We start from the raw sequence: 21,249 nt of genomic DNA, 5'->3' as shown, positions 1-21,249 counted from the left end.
TTAGAATTCAGTTTTCCTTGTGAAGTATAGTACCTATAAAGTAGTATACTGTTTATTTTTTAAAACAAAGCAATGCTTGCTTATTTTAGAAAAATTGGAAAGTGAAACAATAGAAAAACAAATCATTTCCACCAATCTTGAATAAATATAAATATTTATACTCCCACACTCATCCCTTTGCACAAACCTGTAGTTCTTTATAAAGTTTATGTAGGAGTATATAAAATGTACATTTTAAAACAATTAGTTCATACAGTATATGTAATATTTTAAAATTTAAATATATTTGTTTGAGAGAGAGAGAGAGAGAGAGAGAGAGAGCAAGCTCCTATCCACTGGTTCTTTTCCCAGATGCCTGCAGAAGGAGTTGGTGAGTGTGGAGCCAGCTGTGAACTCAGTCCACATCTTCTGCTTGGGTGGTAGGAACCCAGTAATTGTTGCTGCTTTCCAGGTCTGACTTAACAGGAAACTTGAGTCAGGAGCCAGAGCTGGTTTTTTAACCCAGGCATCTGATATAGGATGCAGGCATCTTTACTGGCATCTTAGCTGCTAGACCAAACACCACCACATGTGTATGTAGTATTATAGTCTGAATGTTGTAGCTGTTGTTACCTTATGAGCATGTTTCCGTATTTAGGAATTTACTCCATAATATGATTTTTGCAGACTACTTGGTGTTTCATTGTAAGTATAGACTTTATTTAGCCATTAGCTTATTGTTGGATATTTGTTTCTAACTTCTTACTATTTTATATAATACTGAAATATATATGATTTTTAAATGTCTGTCTGTTTGGTTTCAAAAACTGCTAGAGATTGAAGTCTTAGATTTGTGAGTATGAATAGTTTTAAGAAACTTAATTCATTGCCAGATTACTTTCAGGCAAACTTACTTTATTTCGTCCCAAGAGCAGTATATGGTAAGTGCTCAAATCAAAATAGCCTTGGTGACATGGAATAACATCTTTAAAAATCTTTTTTTTAAAGATTTATTTATTTATTTGAGAGGCAGAGTTACAGAGAGATCTTCCATCTGCTGGTTCACTCCCCAGATGGTTGCAATGGCCAGGGGCGGGCTGGTCTGAAGCGAGGAGCCAGGAGCTTCTTTGCTGTTTCCCATGTGAATGCAAGAGCCCAAGTACTTGAGCCATCTTCTACTGCTTTCCCAGGCCATTAGAAGGGAGCTAGATTGGAAGTGGATCAGCCAGGACCCAAATCGATGCCCGTATGGGATGCTGGTGCTTCAAGCAGTGGCTTTACCTGCTGTGCCACAGCGCCAGCCCCCAAAGCTGCGTTCTTAAAAGTGACATCACATTATGAAAACCACAGGGCTTTCGGCAAAAAAATAGGATGAGGGCCACTGTACTCAAATTCTGTCAGTAACATTACAAAAACAAAAAGATAAGAATCTAGTACCTGTTGTATCCCAGTTTCATGTATGTTAAATGGTTAAGAGATAAATAAGACCAAAATAAATATGATGTTCACCTTGCAAAAGCCCCACATTTGCTGAGGAAGCAGGCGTTGCAGGACTCAGCATGGGTGCAGCTGGGAGGGCTGGAGGGCCCACCTGATGTGGCAGGGAAAGAGTGGCCCATGGCACATGTGAAGAGGCACAGTGGCAGTGGGATCTGAGGCGCCTGCTCTCTGTCAGCTTGTTACAGGACGCCTTTGCAGGACGATCAGGGACAGAGAAAATGTGCCCTCCTCCTTTGCTTTTTCTCCTCTAGTTTGGCGGGTACACTATCCCCCATGGGGCTCCAAGCCAGATTCCCTCTAGGCTCTTTCTGCAGTTTTGTCGCCAGTGGCTTGGGCTGCTGCAGTCTGGTCTCACCTCACTCTCTACGCTGGTGCGGAGACTCTCGGCTGCTGGGGTCCTAAGTTGTGTGCGTCCTTGCCCTCTATGTAGGTCCACTGTGTTCCTCCAATTTGTGTAGAGTTTCCTCCCTAATTCTTCCTTGAGACTGCACTCTTTCCACTTTTTTAAAACTATCTTCTCCTAGACTGGAGCAGTAAGCTCCCTCCCTACTCTGCCATCTTAATCCAATCTAAAAATATTTAAATTTGATGGAAGAATTATGGTATCTTAATCTGTATATTTGTTTTGATTACAGTGAGATTGAATAAGTTTTTATGAGTCTTGGTCATTGATAATTTTATTTTTTATAATTTTCATTTTTTGAATCTGTTTAAGTCCTTGTCCTTGGCCTAAGTTTTATCAATGAGTTATTGGTATTATTTTGCCTTTTGATAGGCTGAAATTTTCCTTTTCTGTTATGTAACTAAATCTAGAAATCTTTCATGTGTGATTTCTTCCTTTATTTCATAGTTTGTGGAAGATATTCTTAAAATGCTCTAGATATTTTTTATAGTTCAGTCTCTTGTTTATCTTTTTCCTCCATCTGTATTTTATTTTTGTAAAAGTTATGTGATGAGGCTGTAATGTTTCTCTTTTCAAAGTGAGAAGTTTTTCAGACACTATTCAGAATTGTCATATTTTATAAGATTGAAGTATGGTGCCATTCTTTTTAAACATTTTTATTTAAGTACAGAGAACAGATTTCAGATATTTCATAGGTACAGTTCTAAGAAGATGGTGTCATTCTTAAACATGGTTTTGATGTTTGAATGCTGTGACTCCGATTCATTGTTATTTCTTGGTGAAACTGAAAAACTTTGTAGAACTTCCTACAAACTGTTCTACATAAAGATGCCTCTCTCTCCCTTTTTAATAAAGTCTTGTCTTTCCACGTGGCTTAATTATCCCATGACTCATAGTCCTTTTCTCACTGAGCATGCATGTAATCTGCCCTCTGGTTAGCAGCTGTGGTTTCGTGCCGCATTTGTTTTTACACTCCTGCTTCTCGAAGTGCCAGTGCTCAAAATGAGCCTTCCATTGTCATTGGTTGCTGCAGGTCAGTCAAATATTCCTGTTATTTATTATTTCTTATAATTATTGGCTTCACAGCATTTTTTCTTAATTTTGTCCACTATCCCCTGCACAAGGTTTTTTTTCCCCCTCTCCATTGTACTTATGGCTAATATTTTAATTCATCATGGAGTAGCTTAGAAATTCTGTAATCCATACGTCCTACTTATCCAACAAGATTTCAGTGTTGTAGACTGTTCATTATCTTGTCCAGAATGACAGCACACCCCTTCTAGGGAATACTGAATCAAGAAATCACCTGTCTTTGTGGAGGGCATCTGTTGAAAGCAGATGCCAGAGCCATGGGGTTGTCATTTCCCATCAGGCTCCAATATCAGAATCTCTGATACTTCAAAGGACGTCTCCATTCTTTCGTGAACAGATAGCTGTGGTGCCTCCTGTTTTCTTCTTGCTTTTGTTTGTAGTCCTGACAGTTCTTTTAGTGAGACAAATGAATAAGGACATGTTAATATTTGAGAGCATATTAATCAGATGGTCTGTACTGTAAGTGTGCTCACACTTCGGTAGTAGCAGTTACCAAGGAGCAGAGAAAATTCATTTTTAAAATTTTACATAGGGAGTTAATATCTAAGTTGATCAATTTTATGTACTCTCCACAGACATAAAATTCTGGTGTATCTTTTTAGTATCATAAGAAATGAATGCGGGGCTGGCGCTGTGGCACAGTGGGTTAAAGCCCTGGCCTGAAGCGCCGGCATCCCATTTGGGTGCCGGTTCTAGTCCTGGCTGTTCCTCTTCCGATCCATCTCTCTGCTATGGCCTGGGATAGCAGTAGAGACTGGCCCAAGTCTTTTGGCCCCTGCATCCATGTGGGAGACCCAGAAGAAGTTCCTGGCTCCTGATCGGCGCAGCTCTGGCTGTTGGGGACATCTGGGGTGTGAACCAGTGGATCGAAGACCTCTCTCTCTGTCTCTACCTCTCTATGTAACTCTGTCTTTCAAATAAATAAAATAAATCTTTTAAACAAAAGAACTGAATGTAATAGTCCTTCATTTTATTTTGTATCTTTATGCATATTATCATTTATTACATACAAGCTGAAAAATTTCACTTCATTTCTATTGCTTATTCCTTATAAAGATTTTAAGTTTTTACAGAAAATTTACTCATTTCCAGTAGCTTTGAAATAGGGAGGAATTAAGTGATTTTGGCAGTGTTTCATTGATAGTATTCAGTGGAATCAGAGATGCTATTTAGACCCAGTCTACTGCTCATCTGCTAAGTAACAGATATCTATCATTTTATAGTCTATAAGACTTCTGTGAACTTTGAGAGACACCCCAAGAATGGTGCAGTATTGGCTCAATAACAATCACAGTTTTAGTAGAACTTGGTGAAAGTGATTCTATCTGAAGTATTATACTTCTATCTGAAGTATTTTTTTTAAAAGATGTATTTATTTATTTGAAAGGCAGAGCTACAGAAAGGCAGAGGCAGAGAGAGCAAGAGAGGGGTCTTCCATTTGCTGGTTCGCTCCCCAAATGGCCGTAATGGCAGGTGCTTCTTCCAGGTCTTCCACATGGGTGCAGGGGCCGAATATCTGAAGTATTATTATCTAAGCAGGTTATTACTTGGTTGGTGGAAAAATAATTGGGTTGGTGTCTGACTCTAAACTTTTTATTGACCCTAACACTTGGTTACTAATTTTAGTTAATGTTTAATATAATTATGTCAAATGAATGATAAAAATGAGTCAAGTCAGGATGCTATGTGGGAATTAAAGAGAATGAGACTTAGGTGAGGGTTATTATTTGCCTGCCTCTGTTCCAGTGTAGGACTACAGAGAATTTGATACTTAAGATATTTAAATATTTTACCTTGTATATTCTGTATGGTTATGCTAAGCCCTTCTGGAAAAGGAATGGTACAATTTGGAGACAATTTTCTATGGGTCTCATGTTTCTGCACATCTTACAAGTGAGGCACCAACTTCCTCATGCAAACAGCCTTGTAAGATAAACATAGTGTCTTCCTCTAAGACTAAAGGTAAATTTGCTTGCATTTTTTTTTTTGACAGGCAGAGTGGATAGTGAGAGAGAGAGACAGAGAGAAAGGTCTTCCTTTTTGCCGTTGGTTCACCCTCCAATGGCCGCTGCGGCCGGCTCATCTCGCTGATCCGAAGGCAGGAGCCAGGTGCTTCTCCTGGTCTCCCATGCTGGTGCAGGGCCCAAGCACTTGGGCCATCCTCCACTGCCTTCCCGGGCCACAGCAGAGAGCTGGCCTGGAAGAGGGGCAACCAGGATAGAATCCAGCGCCCCAACCGGGACTAGAACCCAGTGTGCCGGTGCCGCAAGGCGGAGGATTAGCCTGTTAAGCCACTGCGCCAGCCTGCTTGCATTTTTTTAAAGATTGATTTTTTATTTATTTGAAAGGCAGAGTTACAGAGAGAAGACGAGAGACAGCGGGAGATTGTCCATCCGATGGTTCATTCCCCAAGGAATTTCAAAGCTGGGAATTTGCTTACAATTTTAAAAAGGGATTTCTTAATTTATTTGAAAGGCAGAATGACAGAGAGACAGAGAGATTTTTTCATCCACCAGTTCACTCTTCAGATGCTCGCAACAACTGGAGCTGGGCCAAGCTAACACTAGGAAATCCATCCAGATCTCCTCCTTGGGTGATAGGAACCCAAGTACTTGAGCCATCATCTGCTGTGTCCTTGGTGCATTAACAGGAAGCTGTATCAGAAGCAGAGTAGCCAGGACTTCAGTCATGCTGTGGGATGTAGGTGTCCTAAGCAGCTTGATCTGCTTTGCATTAATGCCAACCCTGCTTGCATTTTGGGAAGAATGAGATACAGCAAAGGACAGCCATGCTTACTGTCCAGTAAAGTAGATAATGTTTATTGTAAAATATTTGAGTTTCTTCAGTTCCTATAATATGTTGTACTACCTTTTTACATTGCCTCCATGAGATTGGTGGGGTGGGGTGAAGTCAAGAGGAATGGACACAAATATGTTGCTCATGTTACTTGCTGTGCTGTGAGTAATAAAGTGTTTTTTCTTTCACACCAGAGTCTGTCTTTTTCTAGAATCTGTATACCAGTAGTGGGCTAAAACAAGTAGTGTAAAATATCAGACACTTCTGAGTTCTTGGCAGGTATTTGCCACAATGGTTTTGCTTAGAAGATATTATTCCTCTTTTGAAGAAACTTGTCTAGTTGATTTTATCTATTGTTTTTTATTGAAATGTTTACAAATATTGAAAAATTAATAAGTGTCCCTTTAAGGAGCTAAGAAAATGTTGTGTTGTCTCAAATGAAACAATTTTGAATTGGTAAAATAGGAGCAGCTGAGACTTTTATAATGGTGTTCACAATTTTCTGAACCAAAAATTATAACTTGAAGTAAGATTTATATTCTGCTTCCTGTTGCAAGAATCAGTGTTGGATATGTATGTGGTTAAAAGATTTAGAATTCTTGTGACACTGGTTTGTGGTTCTAGTGGGGAAGAATATTTGAAATGTGGTACACGAGGTCATAATAGTGTATCAGAGGAGTGGAAAATCACACACCGAACATGAACTCTGAAGTGACATATGAGTTTGGAACCCCAGTGCTGTAGTTATTACCCATTTCATTTTGTGTTTTAACATTTGACCTGTCATTCAGTCTGTCTTTGCTTCATGTGTAAAATGAGGAATAGTAGCTACCTCACCAGATTGTTATAAAGATTAGAAGTAATCTGCAAAAACAAAACAAAACAAAACAAAACATTCTGATGTAGTGTGTGTGTGTATGTGTGCATGTGTGTGTAATTGCCTCAGCACCATTTCAGTTGTAGTAAATGTGAATTTAGAGTTTTGGTTTCGAATTATTTCTCCATTAACCTCCATGTTCTTTTAAGCAGAAAATTCTGTGGTGATAGCTGTATTGATGATGTGGGTATTCCAGCAACAAAATGCATTATTAGAAATTTTGCCAGAGATAAAAATGGTCAGGCTTTTAAATATTATCTAGATTTTTTAAAATAAGAGAAGTAATCTGTATTATTAAATAGCACCTAAGGACATGTATGTCCTTACATTTTAACAGTTTGCGCAAAAATAAAACAGCAATAAGCATCACAACTTTTTGTACATTGACTAAAACTATAATTAGTATAATTAGTATAGTGTAATAATATAATTTCTGAAAGTCATTTTATATACTTTGGCAGAAATGCTAGTCAATGGGGCAGCAGATGGACCCATCTGGGCTCTTGTGGCTGCAGCGTGGGAGATAACAAACAGATTGCCATTCCATCTGACTCTTTTCCTCCCTTCTCTAGCTTCCTTGATCTTTGAAACTCAAGAGTTACACAGCATAGAATTTACATCAGATTACTTAAGGTGACCTATTAATGTCTCTAACAGGCTCTCAGCAGTTTTATAAGGGGCGTCTTGAAGGAAGCAGGAAACAGTACACAACAGTCTGTCTACTGTTGATTTACTGCCAATACCACTTCATAGGATTTATGTCTAAAAATGAGACAAAGAAATAGTTCAATTGGTACAGAGGTGCTTTTCCCCAAGGATCCTCATTAACTGAGGTATCACAGCTATTTATTGTTTTTTTAATTTTGAAAGTTTTTTGTCATTGTGATAAATTATCTTTTTGGAGCTTGTTAGTTTCCTTTGTCTGATGTAAGTAATTACCACAAGCTTAATGGCTGTAAACAGCAGAAATTGGGTGGATATTTGGCCTAGCCATTAACATGCTGGGTGAGACACCCACGACCCATATAGGAGTGCCTGGATTTGATTCCTGTCTCCACCTCCTGATTCCAGCTTCCTGCCACAGTCACCCATGTGGGAGACCCAGATAGAGTTGATTCCTGGCTCCAAACGTGGTACAACCCCAGCTGTTGAAGTCATCTGGGGAGTGAACCAGCAGATAGGAGCTCTGTCTGTCTGTTTCTGTCTCTATCTCTGTCTCCCAGGTAAATAAATAAAACAGAAATTTAGTTTTTCACAGTTCTGGAGTCCAAAAGTTCAAAGTGAGTTTTATGGGGACTAAAAGGGGCGAAACTCCCCTGGGACAGGTTGTAAGCGAGAACCTATTGCTTGCCTCTCAGCTTCTGGTGGCTGCCAACATTGTGAAGTGTGCATTACTCCAGTGTCTTTCCCTCTTCACATGGCCCTCTCAGTGTGTCCTTCTTATGAGGATACACATGATGGCATTTAGGGCCACCTGGTGATCCAGGATAATCTCCTCATTGCAAGATAATATATCTGCAAAAACTTTACCATATTAGATATCACTCTGAAGGCCCAGGAATTTGAACTTAATATTGTTGAGGGCCATTGTCAGCTTTCTGGAGGAAGATACACAGCAAGTTTTCATCTTTTTTTTTTTTTCATGGAAAAAGTAAAAATATTTGTAATTGCGTTTTCCTAGCTTGTTCTAGGTTGTTCTATAAGAAGATAGGCTTTGGGGCCGGCGCTGTGGTGTAGTGGGTAAAGCCGCCGCCTGCAGTGCTGGCATCCCATATGGACGTTAGTTCGAGACCCGGCTGCTCCACTTCCGATCCAGCTCTCTGCTGTGGCCTGGGAAAGCAGTATAAGATGGTCCAAGTGCTTGGGCCCTGCACCCAGATGAGAGACCTGGAAGAAGCTCCTGGCTCCTGGCTTTGGGTCAGTGCAGCTCTGGCCTTTGTGGCCAACTGGAGAGTGAACCAGTGGATGGAAGACTTCTCTGTCTCTGCCTCTCCTCTCTCTGTGTAATTCTGCCTCTCTTCTCTCTGTGTAATTCTGACTTTCAAATAAGTAAATAAGTAAATAAGATAGGCTTTGAAACTGTTATAACATGAATCTCCCAATAAGGAATAAATTGGCAACTTTTCCCTACATTTAAAAAAAATTATTTGAGGGGATAAGAGAGACAGTGAAATAGAGAGAGACCAAACTCCCATCCTAAATGTTCTCAAACTGCCTGGTCAGGACCAGGGCTGAAACCAGGAACTAGAAACTCAGTCCAGGTTCCCACATGAGTGGCAAGAACCCAATTGCTTGAGCCATCACTGCTGCCTCCCAGGAACTATATTGGTGGGACCCTGGAGTCAGGAACTGGAGCTGGGAATCAAATCTAGGTACTCCTGTGTGATAAGCAAGCATCTTAACTGTTGTCTTAACCACTATACTGAACACTTACTCCTCTCTGTCTTTAAATGGAAACATTTTTCCCCCAGAACTCTATTAAAATACCATATATTTCTTGAGGTCAGCATTGTTGTAAAGTGTGTAAAGCTGCCACTTGTGATGCTGGCATCCCATATTGGAGTGCTGGTTCGAGTCCCAACTACTCTACTTCGGATCCAGCTCCCTGCTAATGCACCTGGGAAGGCAGTAAATGATGGCCCAAGAACTTTGGTCTCTGCCACCCATGTAAGAGACTCGGATGGTGTTCCTGGCTCCTGGCTTTAGCCTGGCCCAGTCCTGGCTGTTGTAGGTATTTGGAGAGTGAGCCAGTGGATGGAAGATGTCTCCACACCCCCCTAACTCTTGCGCCCCTGTCACTCTGCCTTTCAAAAAATACATAAATCTATTAAATATATTTTTTATTTACTTGTTTTTATTGAATATAATATGTTCAGTATTAGTCACACTATTCTAGTGGCTTTAGTGTCCATTTTAATTAAAAGAGTTTCAATATTACAAAAGCTTCTTTATTAAGTGTACATCACAAGATAAAAATTTTAAATCAGAGTTTAAATTTTATTCACTATATCTATAAAAAAGTTAATCTTTGCTTTTTTGAGGGAAAATAGATACTGTTAGTGTCAGAAAGTTCAAGAAATTTTGATATAAATTGTTTTGTTTCCTTTTATGGTTGCATTTTCCTTTGAGCACTGTTATTCTGTTTATCCAGTGCTTGGAAAGCATGTTTACACTGATGTAAATCTGAAACACTCGAGAACTAGATTTCTTTAATTAGAAGCTTTATAATAGCTTGAATTTTAATTTTGACTTTATTATGCTTTATTAGATTTAAATCTATTCAATTATAAAAATAATTATTGTAATTTTAAGTGGTATTTACTAAATAAATGTATGAACTCATCCAGAAAATAGTTTATGAATGTAAATTTAATTAAATTCTCTAGTGGAGCTTGTAATATTAGTTTGTAATTTAACAAAATAATCTTTTTGGGGAGTGGTGGAAAGAGCATAAACAATCACAAAAAATATGTAAGTTATTAAAATAACATCTCGATGTTATTTACATTGTTTTATTAAAATAACTCTTGCTGTTCATATTACTGTTTTAGAGGCAAACATTTGGCCCAGCAGTTAAGATGCTGCTTAGGAAGTCTTCATCCTTTGCTGAAGTGACTATGTTAGAGTCTTCGCTCTGCTTCTGATTCTAGCTGCCTGATAATGTGCACTGTGGAAAGCAGTGGTGATGGTTTAAGTATTTGGGTCCCTGCCACCCACTGTGGGAAACTCATATTGAGTTCTGGCTTTGGTCTGGCCCAGCCCTGTCTGTTGCAGGCATCTGGGGAATGAACCAATAGATGGGGGAAATCCTCCCCCCCAAATAAATAAATAAATAAATACATAAATTGGTATTTTAGTTTTTTTTCTGACACTTTTTGCACTTATTTAATCTCTTCATATTCTTATTGCATTTTCTCTTTTTTTCTTGTTTTTTAATTATTAATTAATTTATTAAGGAATACAAATTTCAAAAGTACAACTTTAGGAATATAGTTAGTCTTCCCACCATACCCACCCTCCCACCCACAGTCCCACCCCTCCTCCTCCTTCTCCCCTTGCCAGTCCTGTTCTCCATTAAGATTCATTTTCAATTAGCATTGTACACAGAAGACCAACTCTGTACTGAGTAAAGATTTCAACAATTTGTGCACACACACATACACACACAAACAGAAAACTGTATGAGAACAAGTATCATAGTTAACTCTCATAATACAACTCATTGAGGACAGAGGCCCTTCATGGGGAGTTAGTGCATGTATTTTCCCTTGACGGTTATTTTCTGTCTTCTCTGTTTGATATTTTTTTCCATACTTCTAAGTGTTGGCTTTTCTGATGGCCTGTTAGGTGATGTCCTTAATTTCTGTGATTTTATAGTACTAACCATATTCTCACAATTTCTAATTTTTATTTTTTAAAGTTAATAAAATTTCATTTATTTGAAAGAGTTATCTTTTATCCATTCATTCCTACTCTATTGTTTGCAATAGCTGGGACTAGGCCAGGCCAAAGCCAGGAACTCCCTCTGGGTCTGAAGTGCCCAAGTACTTGAGCCATCATCTGTTGCCTCTCAGGGTGTGCATTAGCCAGAAGCTGGATGTGAGGAGGAGGCCTTCCCCTACTTCCATTTTTATTTATCTATCTCAGACTTCTCTTCTGACATCCAGAATCATTTTTCTAATGTTCATTTAACAACTACCCTTGAGTCTCTTTCAAATGTAGCTAGTTCATACAAATATAATGTTGAACCCTTGATTGTACCTCTGCTTCAAAAGGAAAAACATCAGCAGTAGCAACAACAAAAACTCTGCACTCCCTCCACTCTTCTATTAGATAGTATCATTTAGGTGCCTAGAGCAGAATTCTGGGTATCATCACTGCTTTCATTTTGGAACAAGGGAAATTTAATATTTAATGTAGGAGCCGGGGTATGGGCTCTGACAAGGGGATACCTTCATCCTGATTTTGGGCTAGCAGACACAAAAGCAGGGAATAAAAAGCCTGTCAGATGAATATATATCCCAGGTGGCTCAGATTTAGGAATGCTGGCTTATGGTCCTGAGTGCACACAGCCAAGGTTGATGTTCAGGAATTGGACCTGTGTATGGCCAATCAGTGCCACCTGTACCAGTTCATTCATATCCATTCTTTTCTTTAAGTAGCTTGGGGTGCCAGCTCCTCCCAAGCAGATTGAGCACCAGGGCCTGGTCCTTGGGCTGCTGCTGGTTCACCAGTTGTGCAATGATCCTGAAACCATCAGTTACCTGCTGCTGTGTTGTGTCTGTGATTTCTGGTGGCCACCAGAGCAGCAGAATCTTGGGCATGGTGTGTGCTAGCTCCCTGCCCCGCCCCCTTCCCCCCCATAGTACATGCTATGTGTGCTGTCACTACCAATGCCAAAGTGCATGCAGAGGAGAGTTCTCAGCAGATTTTGCACTGGTGCATTAGTTGGACTATAAGAGCCACAAACAGATGGTGCAGGAGCATGCAGCTCCTATCTCCCTACATGTCCTGCACTGACGGCTTGCTCGCTGACTTCTCTCTGCCCACCTTGGCACTGCAGCACCTGAAAAGCTAAGAATGAGTAGGAAAAATCTAGCATACTTCTTGAGGGTTGCCATCCTTGATTCTTACCTCTTATGTATCCCACATAGCCAGTCCCTTGTCATTCTCTGCAAGTACAGTGTACTAATTACAGAATATGTTTCAAATGCTATCCATTTTCTCTTATCCTGTTTTTGCAGTCTTAATTCAAGAAACCATCATCTATCTCTGGGACCAGTGTAAATGAGTACTTAATACTAGAGATTATGCAAAATTACAAGCTGGGCATAATTTTGTTTTTAGGATTTTGAATTAATTGTAAGCAGTAATTTTCCTTTTTAAAATTATTTGATTCTATTTTTTATTTTTTTAGTAAGCAATAAGTTTCAACTCCCAAAATTCTGAAGTTACAAGAATAAGAGGTAAAACTCTAAATGTAAAATAAACACACCTTAAACTAAAGAAAGTGACTTCATTTTCCCCTAGTACAACTATATGATGCTGAGATGCCTAGAGATGTAAGCCAGAATACTGGAAAATTTTTATTTCAAATTCAGATTTTGGTTTCAAGTAATTATGTCTATCATTTCATAAGTTATTCAGAATCCTGTGGTGGGAGGAAAAATAATCCAGATAAATATTCATATTGTATAATAATAGCCAGTGTTTTCTTTTGCTAATTAAAACATTTTACCTTAAGTGAAAATGACAGTCTCTTTCTCTATCCATATATGTATGTACACGTAATATAACATATATTACATATGTATTTATATATATATATATATATATAAATGTTCTGAATAGGGAATTTACTATATCGCTAAGTAAATAGGTCATAGCCTTCAAAATGTCAGCATTATTGGTAGGAGGTTGTTCTTAGAGGCAGACCACAAGCTAAATAAGGTACAATGAACTAAACTGGACTATAAATGTTCTCCCTGACAGAGGTACATAATATTCTTTATGTCTTTAACCAAATAAATATAATAAAGTAATATAAGTAAAGTATATGTTAAGGTAAATGATTGGTTAATTGTACCATGATTCTAAGCAGAGATGAGAAGGTTTGCACCTTGGGGGACATTTTTTGGCTGGCATGGTTGATGAGGGTATTTTTTTTTAACCTAGAAACCTTTTATTTAATGTGTACAAACTTCATGCATTTCATATATATAAAATTAGGAACATAGTGATTCTTCTCACCCTACCCTCCCTTGCCTGAGCTCCCACACTTCCTCCTCCTCTCCTATTCCCATTCTTACTTTTTTTTTAAGAGATGTATGTTCAGTTAACGTTTTATTTTATTTTTTTTTTAAAGTTTTAAGGATTTTATTCAGTGTGAGAAATATGTAGGAGAGTGAGGGCTCTATCTAAGGGAGAAAGAAAAGTCTAGAAACTAAGTTAGGGTCCATACCACGAAGAGAGCAGGCCAGGAGCCAGCCATGTGCATCGAGCATTCAGGCAGGAAAGCAGGGAGTGGGTGGCCCGAAGGCCATGTGCCCTGAAGGCACAGGCAGCAAGGGCAGCAAAGAATAATAAGGGCCCACCATGTTCCAGGCCTTTTATGTACTTCCAAAGGGGAGTAGTTATGAGCCTGATTGGCAGGTGGGCATACAAGTGGGTTAGGTAGGGGCATCAGTTCACACAGGGGCGTGGTGAAAGCGTGGCCTGCCAGCTCACAAATCTAATTAGTTTCATCCCATCTGCCTGCCTACATCTTTCCCCCCTCAGAGACATTTTACCCCTTAATCCTAAGGGCTGTTGAAGGACGTAGAATGATCATATCTTCTATAGCTGCTTCCTGCTTATGGAGGGGCATAGTGCAGGCCCTGCCTGTCCTGGGTCTAGAAGTCTCTGTCTATCTCATATAACAAATTCACTTTATGAGCTGGAGCAATCTCTGTCACTGCCAATGGCTGTTTCTCTTGGTTGAGTTCTGAAACATGTTTGTTAATTAGCATAAGCAAAACCAGAACAAAACCAATTGCAAGTGGTCTGCCCTTTAAGATGGAAAGGTTACCCTTATGTAGATTATAAACCCATTTGCTTGAGTATAGAGAATTATTTTTTTTTAACTTTTATTTAATGAATATAAATTTCCAGTGTACAGCTTATGGATTACATTGGCTCCCCCCCCCCCCATAACTTCCCTCCCACCCGCAACCCTCCCCTCTCCCGCTCCCTCTCCCCTTCCATTTGCATCAAGATTCATTTTCAATTCTCTTTATATACAGAAGATCAATTTAGTATAAAGATTTCAACAGTTTGCACCCACATAGAAACACAAAGTGAAACATACTGTTTGAGTACTAGTTATAGCATTAAATCACAATGTACAGCACATTAAGGACAGAGATCCCACATGAGGAGCAAGTGCACAGTGGCTCCTGTTGTTGACCCAACAAATTGACACTCTAGTTTATGGCGCCAGTAACCATCCTAGGCTGTCGTCATGAGTTGCCAAGGCTATGGAAGCCTTCCAAGTTTGACTAATCTGACATCCCAGAATTAGTATGCGTACTATAGAGTTTAATATATATATAGTTTAATATATATCATACACATATTATACATGTACTATATAAATCACATACATTATATACAACATGTATGCACCACACACATATATTACATGTAATGCATATGTGCAACATACATATACAGTGTATATATAGGTATATGCATTGTGCACATATATATATATTTGAAGAGGCAGTATGAGTGCTGAAGCTGCTTAAAATAACAAAAGAGGGACACTTTTGGCACATAGCCAAAAAAAAGCCCAGCGAGAAGCTACTTAAAATAACAAAGAGGGAAACAAACTGAAAATTAAAATGGGTTCAGAAACAAATTCTGGGAAAAAAGAAACAGATAAATAAAGCAATAAAATTGCTCAGCTAACCAGGCATGCATCGTGTGGCTGGCTATGGGGGCCGCCATGTTGGGGTGGAGTCTGTTGCCCATCATCCTGTAAGTGCAGAAGTTCCCATAGGGGGATCACCATCTTGAAACAGAAAGTCCCACCCTCTGCGGCAGGAAGTGGAGCATCCACCATGTTTAACGCTCCACCTCCCTGATGCTAACATGTTTCTAGGCAACCAAAGCAGTTTCCCTGGTCGAAATTAACAATTGAAATCATGCTTGATTTGAAAATCAAAGACTCTGAGACAAAGCAGAGATTCCAATACCTTTTAACCTTCTGTAAACAATAAAAGTGCTTTTTAAAGTTTCAACCTTGGAAAATACGTAAATTGTCCTTAAAACACATTACAACTTAGAAACTTAGAACTAGCCCTCTGTGAAAATCCTTCTCAACTCTGTGTCCAAATTCCATTAACACTAATACCGCATCCTCAAAGCCAGACACAGCGAAAAAGAAAGGAATTTTCTGAACACTACCAGTGCTAAGACTAAAAAAAAAAAAAAAATCTACAAATCTACTACTGTTTGTCCTTTTGAATGAAAAACTCCTGCTAGAGCAGCAGGAGCCCCTGCGATTTTTCTGGCAGGGTAGAGCTAGCTTGAGCCAGGAGCCATGAGCCATCGCGTTGCTCTTGCAGCCGCCTCCGTGAGCAAGGCCACACACCCCTGCAAAGTTTTCATGTGGGTGGGAAGCCAGTACCTGTCCCAGGCGGCTGCAACATCAGTGGTGGGCATTCTGGGAAGTGGCCCAGTCCCCATGTGCACTTGGGTAGGAGTTTCACACACATCCTGGGTACCAGTGGTGAGAGGGATCTGCAGTTTCTGATCCCATCTCGGCTGTTTTGGCGTCTGGCCCTCCCCCAGGGATGCACCCACTGTAGTGTCTAGGCCAGGTTCTGCTGGAGCAAAGTAATCTGCAAGGAAGTATAGCCAGAGTATCCACTCTCCGACCTGGGCCCTGCGTCCCTGTAAACCGCCCCTTCCACTAGCCAAGGCTGGACTCACAGGGTAGCTACACTTTCTCTGATTTAAAGGGAAAGTACTAATGCAGGTGGGCGAGAAAGTGGAGTGCAGGAAGATAAATAGGGTTAGACACTGTGGGAAGCTAGTTCTTACCATGTTGCCTTTTTTTTTCTTTTTAAATAAATTTTTGGAAGTCCCTCTGTTATTAAAAGTCATTTTGTGGTTGCTGTATGAAACAGTTTTGTTTATTAATGTTTCACAAAATTAATAAGCTGTGTGGGCTCTTGCCACATATTCAGAGAAGAATTCTGAATACTGTCTCAAATAGACTAGGCAGCATGGTAAGTTTTAAGGATTTTATTCAGTGTGAGAAATACATAGGAAAGTGAGGGCTCTATCTAAGGGAGAAAGAAAAGCCTAGAGACTAAATTAGGGTCGATACTGGTAGCTTTGGGATCCGTAAGGGGGAAGACCTACACTTCCGGGAATGGAGAGGCCTACTTCCGGGGAAGAAAGTCCTTGTCAAGGTCCCTGCGGGTGCCTAAAGGTCAACCAATGAGGATCAGACCCGCCTAAACCTTTAACTCCCATGCCTTGAATCTATAAAAGAAGCTCTCCCAATCTCTGAGGCACGACTTCCCCGGCCCCCTGCTCTGTTGCTCTGTTGGGACTGGGGAACCTCGCCTAGGAGTGGAATCCTAATAGAAGCCTGTGAATTAATTGATTTGTCTGCCTGGGAAGATTTGTTACGTGCTGGACACCTTACAGATACCATGCAGAGAGCAGGCCAGGAGCCAGCCATGTACAGCGAGTATGCAGGCAGGAAAGCAGGGAGCAGGTGGCCTGAAGGCCATGTGACCTGAAGGCATGGGCTGCAGAGGCACCAAAGGGCAGTAATCTCAGTTGACTTTATACTCACAAGATTAACCCTGCACTAAGTAAAGAGTTCAATAAATAGTATAAAAAAAACCAAAACACTGTTTCTCAACAGTCAAGACAAGAGCTGTTCAAAATCATCACATATCAAAGTGTCAGTTTTACTCCTATAGGTTACCTTTTAGGTACTCTATTAGTTACCACAGATCAGAGAGAATATATGGTATTTGTCCTTTGGGGACTGGCTTATTCCACTAAGTATAATGATTTCAAGTTGCATACTTTTTTTTGCATATGACAGGATTTTATTTTTTTTTTTTACTGCTGTATAGTATTTGTAGTGTACATATAGCATAATTTCTTTATCCAGTCTTTAGCTGATGGACATCTGGGTTGATTCCATATCTTAGCTATTGTGAATTGAGCTGCAACAAACATGGGTATACAGATCATTCTTTCATATTGCTGATTTCTTTTCATTTGAGTAAATTCTCAGGAGTGGGATCACTGGGTCATATGGTAACTATATTTAGATTTCTGAGGTATCTTCATACTGTCTTCCACATTGGCTGGATCAGTTTACATTCCCACCAACAGTGGATTAGGGTACCTTTTCCCCCACATCTTTGCCAGCATTTATTGTTTGTTGATTGTATGAGAGGCATCCTAACCAGGGTGAGGTGAAACCCCATTGTGGTTTTGATTTGCATTTCCATGATGGCTACTGATCCTGAGCATTTTGTTTCATGTGTCTGTTGGCCATTTGAATTTCCTCTCTTGAAACATGCCTGTTCAACTCATTTTCCCATTTCTTAATTGGATTGTTTTGTTATTGTTGAGTTTCTTGAGCTATTCATAGATTCTGGATATTAATCCTTTATCAGTTGCATATTTTGTAAATGTTTTCTCCCATTCTGTCAGTTGCCTCTTCACTTCGCTGAGTGTTTCTTTTGTGGTGCAGAAGCTTCTCAGCTTGATGCAATCCCATTTGTCAATTTTGGCTTTGATTGCCTGTAATTCTGGGGTCTTTTCCAAGAAGTCTTTGCCTATGCCAGTGTCTCGCAGGGTTTTTTCAATGTTCTCTAGTAATTTGATGGTATCAGGTCATAGATTTGGTCTTTGATCTATTTTGAGTGGATTTTTATGTAAGGTGTAAAGTAGGAGTCTTGTTTCATACTTCTGCATGTGGAAATCCAGTTTTCCCAGCACCATTTGTTGCAGACTGTCCTTGCTTCAGGGATTGATTTTTAGCTCCTTTGTCAAAAATAAGTTGGTTATAGATGTGTGGATTTTTTTCTGGAATTTCTGTTCTGTTCCATTGGTGTACACATCTGTTTTTGTGCCAGTACTAGGCTGTTTTGATTATAACTGCCCTGCAGTATGTCTTGAAAGTCTGATATTGTGATGCTGCCGGCTTTGTTTTTGTTGTGTAAGATTGCTTTAGCTATTCAGGGTCTCTTGTATTTCCATATGAGTTTTAGCATCATTTTTCATAGATCTGTGAAGAATATTGTTGGTATTTTGATTTGGATCACATCGAATGTTGTAAATTGCTTTCAGTATTATGGACGTTTTGGTGATATTGATTCTTCCAATCCATGAACATGAAAGAATTTTCCACTCTGCTCCACTCCGCGTCTGTCCCGTCCAACAGGGAGGCAGAGGTGCTCCCAGAGCCAGCTGCCTGTGGGTGCTCTACCTAGACAGTTTGAGCCCCAGAGCCATTGATAAATTGAGAGGCTGGGGGCACCTCACAGTCCTACATGGGTTCCCAGCCTCCTGTCAGTCCTCCCAGCCAGACTCAGGCGTCTTCTCTTGGCTGGTTGCTGGGTGTGTGGACACAAGCTGGTGCAGCTGTTACATATGTCCAAAATGGTGCTCGCCATCTCTCAGCCGGATGCCAGGTGCCATTTTTGGGGGAACAGGGAGGCAGAGATGTCCCCCTTTTTATTCTGCTATGTTATCAGGTACCCTGTCCCTCATAGAGTTCCAGGTAGGACTCATGCTAGGCTCTCTCCGCAGCTATATTGCCAGTGACATGGGCTGCTGCAGTCTTACCTCACTCTGCAAAGCTGGTGCTCTCAAACAGTTAGCTCCTGCAGTCCTATGTTGTTTCTGAGCTGGTGCTGCATGTCCACACTCTCCACATTAATCCACAATGTCCCTCTTCCTTCTGTAGAATTTCCCCTGCAGTTTTCTCCCTAGCTCTTCCCTGAGAATGAACTCTCTCCACCTTTTTTTTTTTTAATCTATCTTCCCCTAGCGTAGAGTAGTAAGCTCCCTCCCTATTCTGCCATCTTGGAATCTCTCTTCATGGGTATTTTTGGTGCCTAGTGATTAGATACCAGAGATGTGGCTAAATATCCTATAGTGCACAGGATAGCCCCCAATAATAGTTACCTAGTCACAAAGTCCATAGTAGGTAAGATTGAGAAACTGTCTTTTAAGTTACTATTTTCCAGTCTACCACATGATGGCCTAAATAGTTTGCAAAATTTCATTTAACAAATGAATCTTTAGTAGAGGAGTAATAGTTAATATTCCATGGTTTTATTTTTGTGAAAACTTAAGTTAGTGAAAGTGTATTTATGTGCATTTGGGATAATTTAGGAGAAGAAAAAGTCAAGGATAAATGCTAGGTTTCTGGCTTGAATAATTCACCAGAAGGATGTTGGTCATATTGTCTGGGTGTGCATGTAAATATTTTCAGTTCATGTTTTACCATTGTAGAATTTGAGGTACCTGAAAAATATTGAGAGGAAGTCCTGAAGGTCAATGCATAGTTAGCTGTATTTTTAATATGCAGTTTATCAATGTAAACATAATTTTGCCCTGGGTTTGGATTCAGTCGCCTAGTAGAGTGTATCTTAAGAAGGAAAGAACATTTTACATCATAGTCCATATGGTACAAGTAGAGAAAAATCTAACAAAAGAAACCAAGAAGTGGCCAGAAAGATAATGGGAACAGAGGCAGAAATGTAGTCTTCAAAACCAAGGGATGGGGATGTTTCCCGATGGATGGGGAGGTTATATGGAATGCTTTTGGTAACCTTAGTGAATTTGAAAGTGAGTAGAAACCAAATTGCAGTGGTTTGAGAAGACCGTGGTAAGTAACAGATTTAATTGTGTTGTGGGTTTATGTAAGTTTGGCTGTGAAGGAGGAAGACAAAAATGAAAGGGATTGTGGGATCTTGGGAAGCTTTCTGTACTTTTTGCTTTTTTTAAAGATTTATTTATCTACTTGAGAGGTGTAGTTAGAGAGAGAGAGTCAGAGGCCAGAGAGAGGTCTTCCATCAGCTGATTCTCTCCCCAAATGGCTGCAATGGTTGGAGATGGACCAATCCAAAGCCAGGAGCCAGGAGCTTCTTCCAGGTGTTCAGTGCAGGTACAGGGACCGAAGCACTTGGGTCGTCTTCCACTGCCGTCAGCAGGGAGCTGGATAGGAAGCGGGGCAGCCGGGACTTGAACTGGTGCCTATGTGAGATGCCAGTGCTGCAGCTGGGTGCTTCCACTAAACCACAGTGCCATTCCCTCTGTACTTGTTTTTAAAAGATTGGAGAAAATTCTTCATTGGCATTTTAAAAGAGAAGTAGCATATTGGGAGTTTAGAGATATTGAAGTGTATCAAGTACATGCTTTCTGTGAGTATATTTCTAAAATGCGTTTTTCTGCCTTCAAGATATTAGTGAATAATACTTTATATGTTAAATATTGTAGTTCTGTTAAGAATCATAGATATATGTGTGTGTTTGACATAAACACTGTTTTATTTTTCAGATCTTTCCAGAAATCGTTTTACAGAAATTCCTTCTGATGTCTGGTTATTTGCACCTCTTGAAACATTAAATTTATATCACAATTGCATCAAAACCATTCCTGAAGCCATTAAAAACCTGCAGATGTTAACATACCTTAATATTAGGTAAGGAAACAATTTTGAAATGCAATTTTGGTTTTAATTATGGTTCAAATTCCTTTTAGTAGCAAAGCAGTGTGTTTGGCTTGGCTATGTAGTATATATAGCAGCAATTTCTTATTTACATTTTTTATATTTTCTTTTTTTAAGATTTATTTATTTATTTGAGAGGTAGAGTTCCAGAGAGAGAGAGAGTGAGAGGGAGAGACAGAGAGAGAGGTCTTCCATCTGCTGACTTACTCCCCAAATGGCCACAAGGGCCAGAGCTGGGCTGATCCAAAGCCAGGAGCCAGGAGCTTTGTCTGGGTCTCCCGTGTGGGTACTGGGGCCCAAGCACTTGTGCCACATTTTACTGCTTTCCCAGGCCATAGCAGAGAG

At 39.9% G+C, this 21,249-nt stretch overlaps 1 protein-coding gene across 2 annotated transcripts in view; it reads left to right on the top strand.

Moving 5' to 3' along the window:
- The window catches only part of LRCH2 (leucine rich repeats and calponin homology domain containing 2), a 123,893-nt gene that overhangs the window by 23,513 nt on the left and 79,131 nt on the right, over positions 1-21,249 (top strand). For both annotated transcript variants that reach the window (XM_062183270.1, XM_062183269.1), the window contains exon 2: positions 20,733-20,877. In XM_062183270.1, coding sequence (XP_062039254.1) covers positions 20,733-20,877 — 145 coding nt within the window. The remainder of the gene's footprint in view (positions 1-20,732; positions 20,878-21,249) is intronic.

The sequence above is a fragment of the Lepus europaeus genome, chromosome X (assembly GCF_033115175.1).
Source record: "Lepus europaeus isolate LE1 chromosome X, mLepTim1.pri, whole genome shotgun sequence".
In the NCBI taxonomy this organism is placed as follows: Eukaryota; Metazoa; Chordata; class Mammalia; order Lagomorpha; family Leporidae; genus Lepus; species Lepus europaeus.
The sequence above is the reverse complement of the archived record's forward strand: the minus strand, read 5'-3'. Positions and strand labels throughout refer to the sequence as shown.